The sequence below is a fragment of the Streptopelia decaocto genome (assembly GCF_964273445.1).
Source record: "Streptopelia decaocto genome assembly, chromosome: 7".
NCBI classification, from domain to species: domain Eukaryota; kingdom Metazoa; phylum Chordata; class Aves; order Columbiformes; family Columbidae; genus Streptopelia; species Streptopelia decaocto.
Window position 1 is genome coordinate 40326317 of NC_138661.1, and position 19945 is coordinate 40346261.

The 19945-nt window shown below is 41.8% G+C and overlaps 1 protein-coding gene across 5 annotated transcripts in view; it reads right to left on the minus strand.

The window, feature by feature from the left end:
- Positions 1–19945, minus strand: part of MAPKBP1 (mitogen-activated protein kinase binding protein 1) — a 104699-nt gene that overhangs the window by 13107 nt on the left and 71647 nt on the right. For all 5 annotated transcript variants that reach the window (XM_082059347.1, XM_082059350.1, XM_082059346.1 and 2 more), the window contains 11 exons: positions 19566–19687; positions 18897–18972; positions 16620–16731; positions 15963–16026; positions 12239–12364; positions 5939–6087; positions 5192–5241; positions 4437–4673; positions 3245–3414; positions 1475–1620; positions 812–982 (listed from right to left, as the gene is read on the minus strand). In XM_082059347.1, the coding sequence (XP_081915473.1) occupies positions 812–982; positions 1475–1620; positions 3245–3414; positions 4437–4673; positions 5192–5241; positions 5939–6087; positions 12239–12364; positions 15963–16026; positions 16620–16731; positions 18897–18972; positions 19566–19687 (1423 nt within the window). The remainder of the gene's footprint in view (positions 1–811; positions 983–1474; positions 1621–3244; positions 3415–4436; positions 4674–5191; positions 5242–5938; positions 6088–12238; positions 12365–15962; positions 16027–16619; positions 16732–18896; positions 18973–19565; positions 19688–19945) is intronic.

Genomic DNA, 19945 nt, shown 5'->3' on the forward strand with positions numbered 1-19945 from the left:
TACAGAACAAACATTCTGACACATGCATTTTCTTATTATGGAGACTATCAAATGTCCCCCCATATCCAAGAGAATTTGTTTGAGCTAAAACCACAGAGAATGAAATTATTTCATTGGCTTTGCCTCTTCTGTTCTACTTAGATTACTGTGCCTTAAACTGCTACTCTCCCTAAGGGTATGCCTCCTCCTTTTTCTCTTTGTGTCCTATCCTGCCTGCAGGACTGTGAGACACTGGCATCAAGCAGAAAACAAACCAATCAAAGAAACAAATGAACAAAAAAAATCCCGGACAACTCACATCGATATTGCTGCCTGCAACTATTATCAATTCTAGAAAGATACGCTTTGTTCTGGAGTCAGTCGATAAAGACTAACCAGCTCCCTTGCCACTCTGATGTCTCCTCTTATTCTCTCCCTCCACCCAGCATTTCAGCCTTTTCTTTTCTTTTGTGACATTTGTTATGCCTTAATATACCACTAGAGGCCACTACATGTCCCCTATGGGGGGGTGGTGGCAGTGAACACACAGTTAATATCTTAATGTACAATGGGAAAGATTAGTCCGGGAACAAGAAACGGCTCTTCAGGATTCCAGGGCCAATACTTAACCCACACTGACACAGACCCCACTCTCATGCACACAGACTGATGAAGTTCACAGATGTCACTGCTCTTTAGGCCTCTCTACATTGGTTCCCCATTTTTGCCCCCTCATACACAGACCCCCACGAAAGCCTGCCAGCCTGGTTTGATTTATACAGGGGAATCTGGAGTGATCTCGCAACACCCTTCAGTGAACAGACAGCTATACCTTTTCCATCAGTGCTGCCCAGGGTCCCAAAATGCTGTTTGAGGAACTTCTCTTGATCAGGTATCTGGGGGATTTCTCCCTCTGGCATGCTAGTACCCATGTCCTCCTCTCCTTCCTCTCCCTCCAAGTCTGAGATGCCATCCACACTTAGAGGCTCGGTGCTTTCAGAATCTGTGAAAAGGAAAAAAAACCACAAACAAAACCAAAAACCCAATGTTGTAATAGCATAATAACAGTAACATTAGTCAGGTTAAAAAAAAAGATACTCAACAAATATACTAAATTGAACCTAGAATGTTAAAGCAGAAGTCAGTCAGCATTAAATGTAATTCTCTAATCAAATATATCCCACAAACAGCACAGCCTATGGGATAATCAGTCCTAAACCTGCCTCCTCACATAGCAAGGTACAAGAATGCCACAGGTGCACAAGGAAAATGCACTTTAACCAACTCCTCCTCCTACAGTGGCTTCACTGAAGTGCCTGTACAAATGTGCCAGTGTCTTTACAGCAATACCAGCAAGACTAATAGAGCAACCTCAGTTCAGCTCATGAAGAGGACAAAGATCAGGATAGCAACTGATACACATGGCACAAAACAATCCCGCCAAGTTCCTGCCACGTTCCACATCACATATATTTATAATGGCTTTGCATCTTACCTTCATTTGGTTGGTCTGGGCTGGACAGACGACTGCTGCTGTAATCTACAGAGCAGGCACTGTCAGGACTGTGTTTGTCTGGGCATCCATTACTGTGATAACCTCTACTGAGCTTCCCGTGGGACAACGCTTTTACCTGGAACTCACTACAAGAGAGACAGGAAAGATACAGCACTAGAAGAGATATTTGATTTACATGTAAAGCAGCACGTATAACTTTAATAAGGCCTTACCTGTGTTAGTAACACCTTTGATTACAAAAACAAGGCTTTAAAGAGAAAAATAAGTCGATTTCTCTCATCATTATACAGTATATGTTTTGCATTTCATTAAGCTTGGACAGTGAAGTCTCAAGGGGACTGTTTGACCTTCTGGGCACCGTCAGTTTCCCATGATCACCAGGCCCCAGCACAGCCCTGCCCTGCCTTGATTGCCAACACTGGTGAGGAACAAACGCAGAGATCTACGTAAGGAAAAGGGACTAAAACCAGGCCTATACCTGCAAAACAGGAACTTCCGTATGCCACAGATTTGAGATCTAATATAGTATTTCTTCCATGTTTATGACCTGCTTCTTTGGGCAACTTCTGTGTTGCAAGGTAGAGAAGATTCTGGGTTTGAGCAAGACTAACTTACTGAAGAACATCATATAAAAATACAATATTGTGGGACAGGGTTCCCGATTCCTGTGGTGATTTCTCGAGTCTTATTTTGTCAAATGACATCAATACTATTCTTTTGGCTGATGCCTGAGGACTTCAGTTTTCCACTTTATGAAATTCTTTGGTTTCAGCTGTACTCCAATTCAAGGCAGGATGCTAAAGTCACTCAATGGAACTGAACAGCAATTACCTCTGGCAGCTTGCAAACTGCATACTTTGAGATGTGTCCAGTCTGTATTCAACATCACACCAGAGGGCCTCCCTTTCTTATATGACGGAGCAGCACATGGGTCTGCTCTGTCCAAATGTTATTATAATAAAAATGTAAATAAAGAGAAACTGGGAGAAACCTAGCAGCTTCAACTGCAAAATCTTGGCATGTGCTCTTGGATAAAAGCCTGTCTAAAGCTATCAGCCCACTCTTTATAACAGAGCAGGAGCAGACAGGGGAAATTAAACAGCTATTAACATCAGGTTAGGAGGGGAAGGGAAGAATAAAATTCAGGGAAGGAAAAAAAAAGGAGCACAGAATGCAACAGAAAATTAAGTGAGGTAAAACCAAACAAGATGAAACAGCAGAGGAAGAAAAAACATCTCCACTGTCTACAGTGTCCTTTTCAATTCCAGCTATGTTATTTATGCAAGCCATTCTATTTCCCACAATGGGGTCATCACATACTATGTTTGTTAAATTCTTGCCAAATTAGGTTTGAAACTGTCACAAATAATAGTGTCCTGTCATTTCTCCTGGGCAGACATTTCACTGCTACATATAAATCACTGTTGGGTGGTTTTCCAGCTTCCAAGTTTTCCTTTGTTTCTTTCAATCCAGATAAGGGAGAAAGCAAAAAGGCTGCTCTGAAGTTGTTTATTCAACAAAAAACCCTGGAGGAGGCTGCTAATGTGCAGTTTCCTCCAAGGAAAGATTATTTTAATGATGTCTTCTTAGCTGCAGATTCCTTTAGCATCAGGCTGGCATAAAACTCTCAACTAAGCATGCCTGCCATCAATCAGGCAGTAAGTCAACTCAGATGAGTTACCATACAAGCTGCAAGCAAACTAAACCAGAAACATTTAAGCTGTGCACAGCAGAGAGCATATTTTTAACCTGCTAGGGTCTGTGGGATGGATTTCATCTTGCTCAGGGTAGATTACACACTCCTCACTCTCAGAAGGTTCCAGTTCCTGAGAGAAAATCCCCTCTTCACAAGACACAAGCCGAATCACTTGAGGTCGCACACAAGACCTGTTATCTTGGGAAGGTAACGAGCTGCCAACCTGTTTTTTAAAAAATAAATAAAAAATTAAAATTAAAAAAAGAGAGAGAGATAATATCAGATATTGTCAGTGTTTTACTTCAAGCCAGCACGTGCTGTGCAGAGCTATAAAGTACGCATTGCAGAACGGAACACAATCCAAAATCTGAGATCAGAAAACACAGCACTCCTATATCTTTCCTGTTCCTTATCTACTAGACTTGACAGACTACTGCTACAGTTTCCTACCTTGTTTCCTATTTGCAATCTCAAATAATTCTCTGGTAAAGTACTGGATTCCCTATCCCCCTTTGACCACACAACAGAAGTGTAAGCCACATGGCAGCGGGTTCTTCCATTACCTTTTACAGACTCATCAGACATAGTTCATAGAAATCTGTGGGTCACAGCTGAAAAAAACTGCACACAGTGAGTCTAATCCTGTCTTCAGTCATGCTGCTAATAAAGGTAGGAAAAACTCTAATGAACTTAGATAGCAGGTCAGACTGCTACTGGAAAACAGTCATTAGCCTTGAGGCATAAGCATGCATTACTTGCTGTGACCCATCGATACTGAGATCTTGAATATATTTTACAGAGAACTTAATGATCTAGCACAGGCCACAACTGAGGGTGTCATATGAGCCACATTTCAGTGACTACTGAAGGCAAGAAACTGCACCCCAGCAGAGTGAGCTAACAGGTAATCAAGTACACAGCTCTCATTCCAAGATCAACTTCTCAGCTTGTTTTTGCCATAAATAATCAAAGAGCTAAAAGAAAACATGAGGCCTTCCTCTGTCATTGGAACGAAACCTTGATCCCATATGAGCTCTGCTACAAGACGGCAGACAAGCCAGAGTCACACATCACAGGAGTACTAGCTAAAAAAAGTTACCTAAACAGGTTTCTCAGAAGGCATTTAAAGCCACCTCTAAAGAAGTAAAGAGTGGCATCAGGTAGTAATAACTATACGTAATAATAAATAGAGGCAGGGCAGATACACACAGAGTAGTTCATCTCCTAGAGCAGGAATGCCCTTACTTTGTTGATGTGCACAGGAAGATCTGCCTGTTCTTCTCTGTCATCCCCATTGCTGTTCTGAGACAGCGAGTCTCGACTTGGAGAACGGGAAACAGAGAAAGACTCCAACTGGCGCAAGTCAAGCATGGATTTTACAGTCATTTCTATGTTGCTGGTTGGCTGGGACCAGCGCCCACGTTGCCGGGGCATCTTGCTCATTGGTGCCTCTGAGTGCTGGATCGCTGCTATCTCTTTGGCCTGAAGAAAATTGAAAGAAAGACAGTCTTAGAGACTGAGTTCTGCTGACAGAAAAAGAGGAGAGAAAACAAAAGACCCATAGAAAACCACAATTATATCCATCTCCATAAAAACCCTAAAGCTGTCAGTGAGACAGATTAATATTCCTCCCTTAATCATAAAGATGTCAAGTAAAGTTGATACTTTTGTTGCTGCTTCTTGTATAAGTGGACGTTTAGAGGCCTCGCTCAGATCCAAGTATATGATCAGTTTCAGCACTATGTGACATTCAGGGCAGAAATGAAGGAGCAAAAGCGTAACATCAAATGGAAAGATACTGATGTAAGAATCCCAGGTGAAACTGTCTCTTTACTAGGCTGTATTTTGCCATCCCCAAATTGTTTTTCAGAGAGGCTTCTCAATGGTTTCCCACCACACCCACCTTTCCCACCAGTGAGAACAAAGTTATAATCCCCACAGGAACTTCTTTTCAAGTTTCCCTATGACAAGAAATACAGTTTGAAGGTTTAGCAACTCACCCTCCTCATTTCCCAGTGGGAAAGGCTTCTTGAGAGTGCAAGGTCTGGATCTGGAAAAGGAAAAAGATATATACCTAGTTGACCTCCTTGGCCAGCAGCCCACCTTCTCAAAGCCCTCTTACCACATCTTTCCTCAAAGGCAGCATGCCTACACCTCTTGAACCAGCAGACCACTGCCAACACATGCTTTCCCACAGATGACCAACCCATTGTACTGAAATGTTAATGGAGACGTACTGCTTTAAATAAGATTTTCACTGACTTGGCAGACCCACTGCAGAACACTTGCCACAGTGCAGTGGCCCACCAAAGGCTTGGGAAAAGACCCTGCTCCAATACACTGTAGCATCTGTGGTAAAAATATCTCAAATTAGTAATGGTAAACTCTAAGTTTTACCAGACATCTCTAGAATCCTCCATGAGATCTCTTTTGGCTTCTGTGGACTTCTAATAGCTTGTAGACCTAAGCTCAGGACACTAATTCAAAACTTGTTTGGCCAGTTGGAACTAGAAGAAACTTGACAATTTAACAACTGAATTTCTAATCACAGAACTCTGAAATGCACCCCTCTTCAGACACCAGAATGGGCAACCCCACATTAGCCATTGGCTTTGATCCCTCTGTTTCTGTCTTGGTCTTTCTGCCCATATCTTGTCATCCCTAAGCCAGCAACTCTCATCTTCTCCCCACTTCACGTTCATTGCCATTTTTCTTCATCTCTGCCCATGGCCGTCTCCCATTTATACCTGAGTCTCTCTCAGTGTTGCAGGTGGACTGAATACGGAAAGACTGCAGCCCACGTAATTCATCTTCATCATTCCCTTCATCTTCACCATCCTTGTCGCTGTCTGATGAAAGTGCAGGCACAGAAGACAGGGCAGAGATAGACTCATGCCTGAAAGGCAGAAATTGGAAGGAGTATTATGGTCTGCCTCAAGAACTGCCCACCATTTCAACCCCTACACCAGGCAGTTCTCCACCTTATCTCCATTCACACTCAGCATGTGCTCAACTCTCCCAAACAGCCCTTCCTCTAGCAAAACCCATCTCTGAGAAAGAGGGCAAGTTCAACTCTGCACAGAGGTGTGCAGAGTGTCCCACAGCAATTGCCTCAGATGTGTGGAAGGATGACAGAAATCAGAATAGAAGTAAACGAGTCTGAGAAAGTCAAGTGGAATGAAACTTGGCCTTCCATTTCAGACTGTCAATTCATATGGTCAAGATAGTACAGCATATTTGAAAGGCAAATATTTTTCCCACCTTTAAGCATTTCCTCTCGGGAACTGTTTTACACATCAAAAATGTCACAGAGATACTGCCTGTTTGACAGCAACTGGGTATATGGCAAATTATCACATAAGAGACAGGTTCACATCAAGGATTGCACCACACAGAACCTGCAGGCACAGCCCACTCACCATCAGAGCACTGTGCTGCCTTTTTTAGCCCTCAGCCGCAAGGAAAAATGTAAAACCTATTTGGGGCAGATCTTTAATCAAAGTAGATCAGACAGGTGTTCCCACACAGACCTTAGAGGCACTCCTAGCATATAATTCCCCAATGCTAACCAAAGACACTTACTAACACCAAACTCTGTCTTCCCTCTTTCTTCCCCTTCTTACCCCCTCACCCCTTCAGTCAACAGAACCAAATGAATTAACTCCCTTTGGACAATAATTGAACAAATGAGGAATCCCTAACAAACACATTTGAGCAGTTCCCACACCATGGCCTTGAGCTAGAGTGCCAAACTCATAATTAGTGACATTTATAGGATATCACTGGTGGGTGCTGAGTGCCAAGCATTATTCATGAAATAAAAATAGCTCATCCATCAAATACAGCCTGGCCAGGGACCAACTTCTCCTGCAGCTGACAGATAGCAAGCAGTATTCAAACGTGGTAAGAAGTAGTTAAGGTATCTTAATATTTTCTCTTTCCATACAGTGGCAGAACATTAATTTCCATTCTGTCAGGGGTGGCTGAGCAATAACTACCCAACCGTTTCAGATGAGCTTGGAGGTCTTCTGGCAGAAAGAAGAGTAAACCTGGCTGTAGTCTGCAGAGTCCTCCAGTGAAAGGAGGCTCTTGGCTCATCTACTTAAGACATTTGTCAGTCTCTTCCTCTTTTCTACCGTCCATCTTGTCACTCTCAGGTCCTTGTGCCTAAGCAGGGGAAGCCCAACAAAGTTCAAGCACCACAGTATGTTTGATGTTATGCCATGTTTCATCCTATGAGGTATATTACATTCATTTACAGTAGGCCATATTAACTTTGTATTGGTAACTTTGATAGCATACTTTTTGCTTGTATTCATTATGGTTGTTTAAGGAGTTTATTAAGGAAGAAGGGTTGGATTATTAAACATTTTAACATCTAACCAGCTGAATACCTCACTATGATGAGGTGATAAGGCAAGGTTAAGTGTTTAGTAAACTCCTGCATGTACTGTCATAGATGTAAATGAAGAAGGGAGGTTTGCTGTCAGTGTGGTTTATGTTACAAATAGAAAGATGGCTTTCTAGCTGTCAGATGGTGACTGACAAAATTAGCAAGAAAAAAAAGAGTATGCTCCAATATCCTCAAAGGAGCTGAGTAAAAGAGTGCAAAACATATTTTGGAAGTTGGATGGATGTTTTTTCATACCTCACAGGAAGTGCCAAAGAACTTATGAAGTCACACATGTCTGATACAAGTGTAAGGTTATCTTGCATTATCGCAGCAAAAACCCATGCCCTGCTTCCACATCCTCCTTTATATAACTCAAATATGCTTTTCAAACTCAGCCCTCTGACCTGATGGGAGATAACTGAATGGGGTTTTCAAAAGGATATTGGGCCCCCTGACTTGAAACTGAGATGCTTATGAAAATGAAACCTCAGTTCACAATGTCTTGAGTGTTTTAGCTGTTCTTGCCCAAGTCAATCCCTCAGTTCAGGGTTTACTGCTTTCTCCTTTTCCTGCCTGCCTCTGTGCACTTTGGATTTTATTCCAAACCCCTCTGTTGCTCACATCTCTCCAACACTCTTCCTCAGTTCTTGTCCCTGCTTAGATGGTCAGAGCAATGTAGGGTGAGGTTTCAAGCATGGAAGCTGCTTCCAAATAAGCACCACACAAGAGCATTCTGAAAGCGAAGGAACAAGACTTCTCGGTTTTGCTGAATTCCTGCTAAGAGTACATACAGCCAAACCTCAGCAAAGCAGCGTTATACCAGAATGAATGTTTCAGAGTAGCTATTCCAGAATAGCATGTACAGACATGCCCAGTTCTCATGATACAAGTGACTCGGAGCGAAGATTTTAATTGTCATTTCTCATATTCTTCCTTTGCTGAGGAATATGTCCCACACCTGGGTCTTGCTCTGCACAGATGGGGAGAGTCTGTTGCACTTCAGCTTCCAGTTTCTGAAGGGTCTGCCAGTACAGGGCCAATGGCAGGGAAGGACCTTCAGTTAGAAAATCTTCAGGACACATATATAGACTTAAAAAAAAGTGCCACATGTCTTTATGGCATTCTAGTTCTAAGACATCTGGTATTAGGTACTCTGTATTCTTCTGCATGTCCTTAGTTCAGACCTTCTTTCTTTTCTTAAAACAAAACAGGCAAGGATGGCAACTATCCATTTAAAGAGGTATGTTGTCAGCATTGCCACTCCGATCTTGTGCTACTTAAATCCTCAGGGGCCTATTTATGAAACTGTAACATCCTATGTGGTAGGGATCGCCAACAGATTGCCTCCCCCCAGCTCCTCAAATGCCTAAGGGTTTTAAAAAGAAAGTTACCCTACTTTTCCTTACAGAAAGATCACAGTGCTGCTGACTTCAGAGTTTCCCTGGTGTTATAATTGCAGGAGTTCAGCACAGACTCAGGCATCACTTCTGACCTAGCATCAAAAGCCTGCCCCATTCTGAGCCCTGACAACTGCACAGCTTTCCTGGACTGGACCAAAGCTTCACTGAGAATTTGATAACAAGTTAACCTTTCCAAATATATCTGAGGGTACACAGTACTTCTTCGGCATACATATATTAGTTTTAGACAATTTAATTTGGATAACATTTCTATCTCCTGCTATTTATACTAGAGCTTCAATGGAACTTTCAGAAAAAGAGACTTTTAAAATTAAAAAATATAAATGCTCAGCTAAAACATGATTATAAGCCCTGCAAACATTCCACAGTAAAATTAATTTAAAACTTCCCTTCCAAAATTTTGAGACAAGCTTTTCTAAACAATAAATGCATACTTGGATCAAAATCAAAACTATTAAAAGACCTTTACATAGTTCCTTCTCTGCAAATATAAATGCCTCAAAACCAAAATGTACCAGAAATATCGGCTGAGTACAAATTCTATTATCCCAAACAATCAAAGCTCCTCATGTTCGTGATCTGTGATTACTGCAACCAGAGGCAGAACCAAAAGGCTCTCAGGTGCACTATGGAGAACTGTGAGTCATATAGATCAGATCAGTTACAAAACAACCCAATGTCCCATAAAGGTGAGTCACAGAAATCCTTCAGAGGAGAAACTTCAATCTCTCTAGAAGTTTCTGGAGGGTCTGAAAACACTGGGACTCCAGTTTGGAGAGAAGGCTGAACGGAGAAAGGTTATTATAGAGATTTACAAAAACATGGGGACTACAGATAGCTGGATGCAGAAATACAGCACATCAAACTAATAATAATCTCAAACGGTGAGTTTTCAATGAAACTAGAAGGAGCGTTGTTTAATAGAGACCAAAAAAGCCCTTCGCACAGAGAGCAGTGAACTCCTGGAACTTGTCACCATAGGAGGCTGGAGAGGCAGACAATATTACAAAGTTCAAAATTATTTATACAAATTCAGTGAACAGGGTTCATGACCAAATACTCAAGGGACCAGGCAGAGATGTACCTCCTAACATATCCGATACAACAATTGAGCATGAGGCAAACGGACCGCAGAGGCCATATAGCAAGGCTCACACAGTGTCCCACCAAATAGCATCTTGCATTGCCACTGTCACAGGCAGAAAACTGAGCTTCATGGAGCACTGGTTTGACCAAGAATGGCATTCTTACACACCAGATGTTATTCAGCTGGGCCAGTCCCTGCCCTGCTAGTCACACCTGTTTAGAGACAACACCATCACAAATTGGAAATCTTCATCTCCCCACTGCCTCCTCAGTTCAGTTTCGTTTTCCCAATATTACTTAGATTATTTATCTCATCATACATTCATGCTGTGAAACTAGGAGAATGCAATACTACCCACACAACATTCTATCAATACCATTCTAGAGAATATACCATAGAACAAACAACATATCATCAAGCAGGGACCCTTCCTATACTACTGTGAGTCCTTTTGAGATAACAGTTTTAAACCACAAGTTGCAAGCCCAGTCTTCACTGCAACCGACACAGACAGACTTTGAAAACACAACCAGAAAAGGCACAGGGCATCTAGAAAACCAATCTTACTCAAGTTCATTAGTTTTTCTTCTCCCACCTCAGTAATGCTGGTCCAATAGGCTCTTGCTCCATTTTCAGTCCCAATCCAAAATGCTCTGGAGTTATGGCTTTTCTGATCTCCAGTGACCACAGCGGTCGACCAAAACTGAAAACAAGCTTTCAAAGCTGACCAAACAAGTAGATTCCAGGCTTGCAAAGAGGTTACCAAACAAGTTTAATAAAGTGCTGGGCTTGGCACGGCACTAACACCGCCCTTCAGCAAGCGTCTGGGACGGAAACAAGTATCACCTCATGCGGAAGAGGACTGGGATTATCTGTCACAGGCTGAGCCCCGGGAGGGTAAGGCTGCAGCTGCTGGAATATGGAGAGTCTGCTATAAAAAGCACATTACTTGACAACTCCAGAATTTTGGCTAGAAAAAAGACTTCCTGAGTTCTCCCATCATTGTTACCAAAAGCACTTACTAGACAAGACTCGTTTCAAGAATAAGCAGATCAAGATTTTCCCAAATTTAACTATGTAGACGGACTTGTTTCAACACTGCTTGCTCCCAAAGGGAGTGGGAAGGTCCCTGTGATACTCTGACAAGCAGCATGGTAAGTCCTCCAATGCATTGGCACTTTTACATCCAGAACTCAATATGTAGTCACGCAGAAGAGAAAAATTGTGGGACATAGCATCAAAATATCTGTGTTTATCATTTTTTTTCCCTGCTTTGATCCCATATCAGCTCAGTCAAGACACTCTCCTGCATTGCTTACAGTCAAATTAGTCTCAGCTACTTACTGACTACAGACAAACCAAATACATTACACTAATAATCCATAATCCCCTGTCACTCTTGTGCTTAAAAACAGGGTCTGTGTTTAAGCACCACTTTTTAAAGAAAGGTCACCAGATAAATTTAGACCTATTCAGTTTGTAGGCTGTGGTAGTTTGTTTTTAGATACATTGTTTACCGATGAAAAAATAATAATGTGATTTAGCTGCCAAGAACTTTTCCCATGGAAATTATTTTTATATTTATTATTTATATTACAATTATTTTTAGGTGACCTTTTTCAAAGCCTCCAGAAAATAGCTAACAAAGAAATGGCATAACTGTAAGGACTCTTTCCAAATTATGATCAACACAGCAAACTCATACAGCTCACAGGCATACGTTGGTACTGACACCGCAGAAAACAGCCTTTAAATTGTAGTCAGCCTAGGTCCAGAGAACTTTATTCATGAAGCAGTAAGGCTTCCCTCACGGGATGCTGTGTACCAGCCTCAGTATTGCTAGGTAAACTGCTCATTAAAGTTTCTGACCACATCATTAAACTAAATTAAGACACAAGGGGCATTGCATGCACATTGCAATCAGTGAAGCAACACTAAGTACATCAATCTGGAAGACCACAGTCAGGCTTCTACATGCAAAGAAGACAGGCACAAAAACCATGGCAAATCCAACAGAACAGTAAGAGAACTTTTGGAAGACGCTACCAGTGAAGACAGCAGAAACCTTACAGTCAAATCCCAGTGCCACACTTTCCACATTAAACCCTACAAAGCCAGCGACCTCTTCTCAGTCTACTCAGCTCACCTCATGAGTCCAGCTGTCTTGTGCAGTGGAGACTTCTCTGCCTGCTTCCCTCTCTGCTTCATGTCAGACAGTCGCTGCCGCATGTTGATGGTCATCTCTGAGCTCAGACGCCAGATGAAGATACAGCTAAAACAGGGAAAGGTGAGGCTGGAGTCAAGTTTCAGTTCAGTTTATTTATAGTATCAATTCCCACTGCAGAGGCAAACAAAAGCCCTTCTGTCTGTGGCAGGGAAAGACACACACACAGAAACAGTTTCACAGAAACTCAATCCCATCACAAGCTCCACGACAAAAAGGTAAAACCTGCCTGGCAAAGACCGCCTGTGGGTGAGAGCAACTGTAGAGGTATTTGGCATTTGACCACCTGCTGAAGAACATGCCATAACAAGTTCCTCCATGGTCAGCAAGATAAATGGAGCCTACAGATGTTCTTTGCATCCTCTAACAGCAGCTCAGCTGCAGCCTCTGATGGCAACAACTCCCACCAGCAAGGCCTTCCTAATGCCCACCATCCCATAGAGTCTCCCAGGTGTAATAATGGTTAAGTTTATGTGGTAGTAGTTTTTGCAGAGTGTTTCTAATATTCTACTTGGACTCCCTCCAGAAGCCTTCTAAGGAATTTGATTCAATCTGGTCAACGGATTCAATAACATTTAAGAGGGAAGCAAACAATGTGATCTCATTGGTCTCATTTTCTTCAGAAATCTGGCTTAAAACTTAATTAAAAAAAAAAAAAAATCTAAAAAGAACTTCCTCATCACATTAGAGAATATTGTATCTCATCTTCAGCTACTAGGAAGTAAAATGACCAGGACTTTCCTTGAAATTTAACCTCAGAGCTAACTAATTATTTCCATCTCATCCATCTTTCCTGTCTAGCTGGGTGTACCTACAGTGATGTAGAAACACAGGTGGTGCTTCTACTATCATTTACAAAATCCTGCACACTACATTGGAATCCAAAGAAGATTTACCAGAGTTCTTCAAGACTCATCAGTGCCACCATACTCATGGGTAGAACCAATTCACCACAGAGTTTTCAATTAGGTGCTTTACCATTGTGCTGGTTTGACTGAAAATGGGTTAATTTTCTTCGTGCAGTTAAAAACCTTTCTTTTTCATAGCTAGCATGCTCATAATTTGGAGTTAGTTTGAGAAGAAGTAGTAACACCCCCACAGAGTTAATGTTTCTAACTGCTCTGGTCTGAGAGCTAAGAACATTCTGAGCACTCTGCCCACAGGTGTGAAGCATCAAGGAACGGAAGCAAGGACAGGGCAGAGCTTGACTGACATCCAGACTGATCAATAAGAGCATTCCATCCCATTAGTCTCATGCTAATTATTTAAGGAGAGTCAGGACCTTCCAGCTTTTTCTTTCTCTCTGTCATTTCTCATTCTTGCTTGCTCTGGGGCATTTCAGTTTGGATGTTTAGTCTGGCCTGTTTCCATTTTGCAAAGGCCTCTGGGCTTTTTTTCCTTTTTCCTCTCTTTTCTCTCTTTGGATTGGCTGTTGAGGACTGGGGTATCGCTTCCTGGGGCTGGCTGCTTAGTGTAGACGGAGATCATGGGGAATTGCCTTGAGTATCTTTTATTTGTATTTTATACATTCATTTACTAGTAGTGTATTTGTATTTTGTTATTTTATTAAACTGTGTTTATCACAATCTAAATTTCTCCCTTCCCTTCTGATTCTCTCCCTTACTTGGGGGGGAGGTGAGTGAGTGGCTGTCATGGCTGTATTGCTAGCTTGGGTTAAACCATGACACCCATCTTCCTTACCAGTGTGTGAAAACTCTCTTGGTCCGCCATTTTGAACAAAGGCCATGAACTTTGGTCTCCTGGACCTGAGGCAAATGCCGAAAGCACCAGGATCCTGAATACCTGCATCTTTTCCATTTTCTTCCTCTCATGAGAAGACATTTTAAAAGGTTTTATTTCTATGCCACCAGAAAAGAAAACAAAACCCCCACTTTGCAGTCTGTGGAGATATTAACAAAAAACTAAAAATTCCCTTCTTGCCCCCAATACCATTCCCTTTGTGACAAAGCCCAGGAGCGTCACTCCCAGCTACTGAAGTCACACACAGACGCTTCCCATCAACAGTGAACACGCTGTCACTCTCCTGCCCCAGCTTTTCAGCCAGGAAGGTGGTGAGGCACTGCATCTGGGGACAGCCAGCTGCTTCCCTTCAAGCAGCAGCTCTCTCAAATGTAACAGCAACCACAAGCTGCTGCTCAGAAAACACTGAAAAGAAGGAAATAAAATTCAGAAAGCAAATCTGGTTTGTTCATTTATCCCACCCCCACAGCTATCAAACCTAGAGATAAGCAGCAAACAGTACGAACCTGTAAATACGTTAACATTCAACACAAAGCTCTACGAAGGCATGTTCCCACCTACCCCTTTTGCTGCTTTTTTTCCTTGCAGTGTTTTTCTCCCAGCCCTTGTGCCCTTTTCCATCTCCATTTCTCTTTATATTCTCAGTTTTATTCTTTGCATGTGCTGCTGTGCGTGAGCAGATGATTTTCCCTGTTCTCCTTTGAAAAACATGCTTTCTACTCTCCCTACAGCAAAGTTCTTCATGAATCCCTTCCTCACTTCTCATCCACGTCCCTCTTCATGTAGTGAAGAAAATGACCCTTTCGCTTACAGAAATGGTCAACAAGAGAACACTGTAATAAATGACAAGGATCACTGGGGACCTAAAACCATTCATGTTTCTGGAATTTCTCAGAAATCAACAACAAAAGGACTCCTTCTCTGCAACGCTTCCCTTAATGTATTTATACACATGAAAGGTAAACAAAGAGGAAAACCAAATTATTTACTTTTTACTGAAAGACAGAAATAACCAACTGATACAACTTAAGGTGATATATTGTATGTTCCATAACAGCTCACCCTCTAAAACTCTTTCCACTTCCATTGTGGTTTATTAATTGAAAGAGAGAATCTGGATTGCTCTGGCCTTGAAATAGCACTCCAGGAACCATCTTTCTCAAAGGAAAAACCTCATTCAGTTCAGCTGATTTAAGCATTCACAGATTCCAGAAGCAGTGGGTCCACTCACCTCTACAATCATCACACTAGGCATCTTTCTCCTTTTCCCCTTGGGCTCAGTCTGGTGATTACTTAAGCTTTTGGTGAGCTTATTCAGCTCACTAAATCAGCAGAAAACTCAGCTGGGGCAGGTGCTGATGTTGTGACCTGAATCAGCTTAATGAGGGGTCAACTGTACCACAGCTGAGTTAGATGAGTGGGGAAGAACAGACCATATGGACAGGAGCAAAGAGTGGGGACAGGCTTGTCCCTTTTGCTGCTAGACTGGCTCATTCACCTGGTGAAACCTCACCAACACGAGTACTACAAGACAAAGTTTTGGCACCACGGGTCAGAATATCACAAGATGCATTACATTACAGACCTGAGGACTGGTAAGGAAACAGGCCACATTCCTGCCCCCTTTCCAGCAGGGAATAGTCCCTAAACTCAGAAAACCACAAGGGAAGCACTTCACACAGGAGCCTCATTCCATGGAAGGATAATATAAGCTCTGTGAGCTTTGGCAACAGCACACATTTAGAATTTAAGAAGCTCTGATGTTTCTTTGGAATTAATAAAACATCCTTCATTAGAAATTAAATTGTATCGTCCTTCAGGACACACTTTAAATCCACTGTGAGATGGCACGACCTGATACCATAAACAAGCAAGCCCTTCTTACCTGTCACCAGAAACAGAAATTAGATGTTTGCAGTCATTACTGAATTTCATCCCAGTTACAATCTCTGTGTGAAATAAAGCACAAGGGAAAAAAAAAAAAAGGTTTTCCTGAATTATTCCAATGGGCAGAAAAGATCATTAGTCAAATAGCCTATCTATGCTCAGAAACTCAAATTCTGATTAAGGCCATCACACTTCACATATCAATATGTCCCAGTTACCATAACCACTTAACAAAGAATCTAGGCTTGACATGGAAATGGTGTCCCACAGCAAAATAAGCATGAAGACTGATGTCTCTTTTTTGCCTATAACAGAATGAGCCCTCCGTGGTAGGAGCTGAGGGTATATAATAACAAAACTTAATATATGCTGAAAAAACACAAACTTATAGGCTATTAGAAAAACTGTGTAAACAAATACATGGCCTGACTGGCATGTGTGTGCTTGTGTTTTGCAATGCAAAATGAGGTCTGAAAAAAATTGAAATTGCAATGAAATGAGCTATTACACTTCATCCAACCATAACCTATTCCAAAATACCCATTGGGTAACCTTTGGTTGGGAGGAACCTTGAGAAAGCTTTGGCTAGTATCAGGCCCTGCTATATAGTCATCAGCAGAAAAAAATGCATCTCCAAGAAGTTTACATGCCTTACCTGAATGCCCATACATGGTTGCAACACACTCGCCAGAATAGAAATCAAAGATGGAGAGGTTCTTGTCAGAACAACTGGTTGCAATATAAAGACCAGAGGGATCTGTTTGGACCTGGTTTAGGAGATAAGAGAAGTGCAAAGATCTGGTGAGAAAGTACTTCAAACTGCATGAAAATGCTCCAGAATACCCAAGACAGTCATAGCAGAGAAAAGAATAAAATGCAAGTAGCTTCCACAGGACTCCAATTGAGTACCAGGCTATCCAGCACCCCAGGACAAATCTCCAACCTGACTCAAGTGTTAAAACTATCTCCAAACCTAATCAGAGACTAAAGACATTAAATGCCTCTGTGACTGTGAAGGTACCACCACCAATGGACAAACTTCTACCTCTTTTTCCTACCTCCTCTAAACTACTGAGGCCTTACTGCCTTCTGTCTTAAGATCAAATAAAACAAAACCCCCACATGCCAAAACAACCCCCCACCTATCCCCCCAAAAAAGTCAGAGCTGCCCAGTTAAGGGAAATATTAAAAGACTCCAATCTTGAGGAAAGAAACCAAAAAAGAACTCAACACTGCAGATAAATTGTCTTCTATAATGATGCTGTAAAATCTCCAGCATTTGCAACTCCCATTTTTGGGTTGGATTTGTGGTTTTTGTTTGTTCGTTTCTCATATACAGCCATTTGTTGCTTTATCTTTGATCCAATATTAAACTCCCTCCAAATGCCTCACTAGGTTTAAAGCAGCACTAGACAGCAAATACAGCTACTGTCACCAAATGTCCTGCTTCGCCCTTTGTAGAACTTCAAGGAACTGAGAGTTGAAAATATCTGTCTTTTGAGAGAGATATGGTATTTAAATAACGGTAACTTTCTTGGTTATGTTTATTTTGTTGACATATTTTTTGCTTCACATGTCACTGTTTGGGTTCTACTTGTTAAACTGCAATGTATATTATAATCTCAGAACAATATACCAAGAAAATCTAAATTCCAGAGACAACCACAATTCCCTGGTTACATAATTTTCCTAAAAATGAACAAAGCAACATTAAAAATAATTGAGATTCCCCACTCAAGCTGCACATAAAAAAAAAAAAAAGCACCAAACATAAAGGATATTAAAAACAAAAATTCCAGCTCCCAGCAACATTTAATGGTTTGTGGTCTGAGAAAGATCTAATCAAGCACATGAGCTCACCAGCAATAAAGTGTAGCATCAATTTTTCATTTTCATTACTCTGGCTTTTAAAAATACTTGTAGGAATTACAACAGGCAAAGAGAAAGAGAACTTGTATTTCTCTGTAAAACACAACAGGTGACAATGAACAAAGCTGTTTGCTTTCCTCTCCCTTTTTACCCAGTTGTTTGTTTACACCCATCAATAATACTGCAGGTCTGTGCAGCTAAACAGATATATTTGTTTTAAAAAGTAGAAAAATTTTCAGTGAAAACAAATATGATGAAGAAGCTTGTTCGGCAACTGAACTTGAGAGATATTTTGGTTGTATTAAATGGTCTTCCCCCTTTAAAGACAAGAATGCAATTCTTCCACATGCCAGTGTGGTGGCATCACTCTTAATGCTGAATCTTGAATGCACCTGGTTTACCAGGGGAAGCCCAGGACAGTGGCAGAAGCTGGCAGGCTGCCCTACCCCAAGGCCTGGGTGCACTCAGCAGGTGGGAAACACAGACTCTCTCTAAGCAGTACTGGGCTGTGTCCAGTACTCCAAAATCTGAAGAATATGAGATTTTATGGGCACATGTCGTTTAATTTCGTCAACTCAAAGAATTTCACTTCTGCTCTGGCAACCACAAATTTCTCAAACACTAATCAACTGGCAGCTCCACCTTAAAAGTCCTAACAAAAATAGTCAAGAAAGCCAGGATGAGCTTTCTGGAACAGAAAGTAAAAGATTAACTCAAATGGACTAAATAAGCCCTTGACAGATACTGGTGCAGTTCTGCTGGCTTTTACAGCATGGGTCCATGCCTCACTTCAAAAACAGGACACAGAGAGAACTTATAGATCAACTTCCGCATTCATTGACTCTTTTCCTGTTTTATCCTGATGGAACCCAAATACATTACCAGCCCTTAAGGACGGAGGTAGGAGGAAGCAGCAGCAGGATAGGTGACAAAATATGGAACAAGCCAAAAAAAATAAAGTTACTGTGTTCAGATTTGTATTTCAACTTCCTAGCCCTGAGCAGCATTCAGAAAAGCTGGAAAAAAAGGAAAAGGGAAGGAAGGAAGAAAGAAAACAGCTTACTTTGATGAGGGTGCCATCTTCACCTTGGGATCCCTTGTAAAGCTTCTTCTGCTTCCCACTGCTGATGTTGAAAACCCTGAGGGAGACAAAATAAGACACCATTGCTCATTTTGCCCAGGTACTGCTCCATGGCTCTTGTCACCAGGATCCTTTTCTCCTTCTGCTCCTCATTCCACGTGAGAAACAGGGAACAAAGCCAAGCCACAGGAAGTGGAGAAATGACCTCTGTGAGCTATAACCACCAATCATTTAAATGGTTCAAGAAACAATCTTGTAGGTAACGTAGGGGTCCCAAGACTGGATGATACGATATCAAGCAGATTATCTGAATTAAAATTGAGGCTTGATTGTCAAGCTGATAATCAAAAACAAGTATAGCATCATGGCACTGAAGGAGAGGTTAAATGGGAGGGAGAAACCGCTGCCACCATGCCTTGTAATAACAGTTATGTAGCAGGAACGGGCATTTGCATATATCCGCAGTTTTCTGTCAGCGAGTGAAAAGGCAAGAGAAGGCAAGTGCAACCTCACCGAGTGTGAGGTGAGGCTTCAAATCTGTCTGCAAATACTGTGTAAAAGAACCTAAGAGGAACAATGATGGGGATGGGGCCGCCTTGGCCAACTCACTTATGACTGCCAAAATATTTTCAAGACAAGCAGTAAACTAACCTGATGTTACGATCCTGGCATCCAATAGCTGCATATTTCCAGCTGGGGTCCACATCCATGTCATACAGAGTGGTCTTCCTAACAATGTGATGTGTTCGGGTAAACTGAACCCCTTCTCCTGTCTAAGCATGTGAGTAAAGACTGTGTCAAAATCAAGAAGTAAACCCATTATTAAAAGCTTCTAAATACAGATGAGTCCTCTCACACAACCAGCACAAACTAACCCTTTCCAATAACAAGGTCTGCTGGAAGCAGCTGGGACTGGAGGCACAATGAACTCCTCTCCAGCCCATACTCTTTCACCATTCCTCACATTAGCCCTGGCAGCGAAAGAATAGCAGATATCCTAACAGTTCTGTACTTTGCATCTTGCTGAGAGA